General features: G+C 49.0%; 1 protein-coding gene across 1 annotated transcript in view; it reads left to right on the forward strand.

Annotated features, from left to right (window-relative positions):
* Window positions 1-2,767, forward strand: part of Ptpn18 (protein tyrosine phosphatase, non-receptor type 18) — a 22,203-nt gene that overhangs the window by 16,109 nt on the left and 3,327 nt on the right. The window contains exons 7-12 of the mRNA XM_026785707.1: window positions 631-693; window positions 968-1,110; window positions 1,937-2,003; window positions 2,086-2,163; window positions 2,249-2,338; window positions 2,537-2,625. Coding sequence (XP_026641508.1) covers window positions 631-693; window positions 968-1,110; window positions 1,937-2,003; window positions 2,086-2,163; window positions 2,249-2,338; window positions 2,537-2,625 — 530 coding nt within the window. The remainder of the gene's footprint in view (window positions 1-630; window positions 694-967; window positions 1,111-1,936; window positions 2,004-2,085; window positions 2,164-2,248; window positions 2,339-2,536; window positions 2,626-2,767) is intronic.

The following is a 2,767-nucleotide window of genomic DNA, read 5'->3' on the forward strand; positions in this document are numbered from 1 at the left end:
TAATAATAATAATAATAATAATAATAATAATAATAATAAAGGTAAACAAAAAAGAAATACGTAATGAGAATGGACAAGGAAGCAAAGAGAAAATATAAGTCCTCTGAGGATTGGGAATTCTAACAAGGACACACTACGTAAGCTAGCCCAAAAGAGTCTGAATTGGAAGTCATGCTCAGAAAGCTCTCTCGTCTCTCAGCAACATGGGAAATAAGTCTGTGGTCCCAGAAATGTAAGAACATCACTGCAGGCCAGAGACTTTTAAAAAATGTTTTAGTATTCGATTTTTACTCAAGAATGCTTTGTTTGCATCAGGCATGGTGGTATACACATGTCATCCCAGCACGTATACACATGTATATACACGTGGTAGTATACACAAGTATATACACATGTAGTATACACAAGTATATACACATGTAGTATACACATGGTAGTATACACATGTCATCCCAGCACATGGGAATCTGAAGCAGGAGGCTCTCATGTTTGAGGCCAGCCTAGGGCTTTACAGCAAGGCCGGTCTCAAAACCAAAATCAAAACGCAAAGCTTTGCTTTCTAGAAGTATGAAATGTGCCCCTGCAGGTCTGTGTTTCCCTTTGTTCTCTCTCTTCCTCTCACATGCTCAGATAAAGGAGATGCCAGTGAATGCAGACATCATTCTCAGGACCCTCCGGGTTACATTCCAGAAGGTACTGAACAGGCCAAAGATGAAGGGGCTCTTGCACGGGTGGAGCTGTTTCCACCGCCATCAACTGGGCTCTCTTGATGGTTTTCATCACCTTCAGTGACTATGCAGTGGGTTGGTTTTCCTTTGCGGAGCTGGGGATGGAGCGCACAGCCTCATGCATGCTCTACAAGTGCTCTTCCCCCAGCCTTATCTGGTGGATTTCAATGGAATACGCTTAGGGTCACAGTAGGTGCTCTATAAATGTATGCTTTTCTGTTCTCTGTTCCCCGTCCCAGGAATCCCGCTCTGTGCACCAGCTGCAGTTTATGTCCTGGCCAGACCACGGGGTTCCCAGCAATCCCGACCACATTCTCACCATGGTGGAGGAGGCCCGTCGCCTCCATGGAGCTGGCCCTGAACCCCTCCTTGTCCACTGCAGGTTTCGAGAACAGGCTTTCTGGGCTCTGTAGAGGCAGAAGGTAGAGGGTGAGGCAGAAAAGCAAGGAAGAGAGGTTTTGGCTCGAAAGCAGCCTTTCCCTTTCGGTTGCCCCTTTTTGAGAAACTTCCGTCCCTATGTTCATGATATAATCAGCTGGAATCTTTAGCATTTGCTGAGCACAGACTGTCTACTGGGGAGGAAGCATATAGCTGATACTTCATAAGCCCAAGTGAATAAAAAATGGTTTTCCTGTGCTGAAAATTAGCTCAGTGGGTAAGGTACTTGCTGTACATGGACTTGAGCTCAGATCTCTACCACCCAGGGAAAGCCAGGACGGGCGGCTTGTCTCTGTGACCCCATGGCTGGGTGAGGGGTAGACACGTGGATCCATGGGGCTTGCTGGTCAGCCAATCAAGCCAGTTTGTGAGCACCCCATTTAATAAAAGACCTTGTCTCAAATATAATGTTGATCTACACACACACACACCAAATTGGCACACACTAGTGTACATATAAAAACCAAAGTGTTTTATTTGAAATTATAATCTAGGGATCCTGCAATGTAAGAGGTTCTGCAGGGGATTTGACTCAGCTCAGCCCCAAATTCTCCATGTAGAGGAGGTAGTGGCATCTGTACGATAGACAGGCCGGCCATCCCAGCACTTAGGAAGTTGAGGTCAGAGGATCAAGAGGTCCAAGCCAGCCTGGGCAACACGGCAAAACCTACCTATGGGAAGTGGAGGGGGTTGGAAGAAGAATGGAAAAATGGGGAAAAGGTCGTTGTGGGCCGGCTGTGATGGAGTCTGCTCTGATTCTCGCTTGTCAGCGCTGGCTGCGGACGAACAGGTGTCCTGTGTGCTGTGGATTACGTGAGGCAGTTGCTGCTGACCCAGGTACGATGCCATGTTCTTCTGTGTGCAGCATGCCCCACACCTGCCTACCAGGGCCTGTTCACACTTCCTCTCTCTGTCCCAGACAATCCCACCCAATTTCAACCTCTTTGATGTGGTCCTCGAGATGAGGAAACAGCGTCCTGCTGCTGTGCAGACAGAGGTGTGTGCTTGCCCTGCCTTCCTATTCCCCCGGACACAGGGAGGCTTCTGTGTTTTCCCTTCTCAATGACCACTCACCCCAACAGGAGCAGTACAGGTTCCTGTACCACACCGTGGCCCAGCTATTCTCGCGTACTCTCCAGAACACCAGCCCCCACCACCAGAAACTAAAAGAGGTACGGAGCCCCCAATTCCACTCTGTCAGCCACCAACACTCTGACACTCCTGAGAACAACAATGGACTTACTGTGCCAGGGCCCTTGCATCCTCAGGACTACTTCCTCAGTCTGTCCCCTCATAAGCTTATCTCAGCACCCACAGTGACCAGCAGAAGGGGCATGGCCTCACGACCCTCCCCTCCTGTTCTCCTGTAGAACTGTGCCCCAATTGGAAAGGATTCCTTGTCCCTCAGGATCTCCCCAGAGCCATCTGCCACATCCCGCCCACCAGGTGGTGTTCTCAGGTACTGGTTGGTACTGGCTGACCCATCCACAGTGCACTCTGCGTCTGGACGCCTACCCCTGCATTCTGAGTTAGCCTTTCCCTTACTCTTGCAGACGGTAATTAATTAGGCAAATGTTTTTAGACTCTCTGTCTCTCTCTCT

The sequence above is a fragment of the Microtus ochrogaster genome, linkage group LG2 (genome assembly GCF_000317375.1).
Source record: "Microtus ochrogaster isolate Prairie Vole_2 linkage group LG2, MicOch1.0, whole genome shotgun sequence".
Taxonomy (NCBI): domain Eukaryota; kingdom Metazoa; phylum Chordata; class Mammalia; order Rodentia; family Cricetidae; genus Microtus; species Microtus ochrogaster.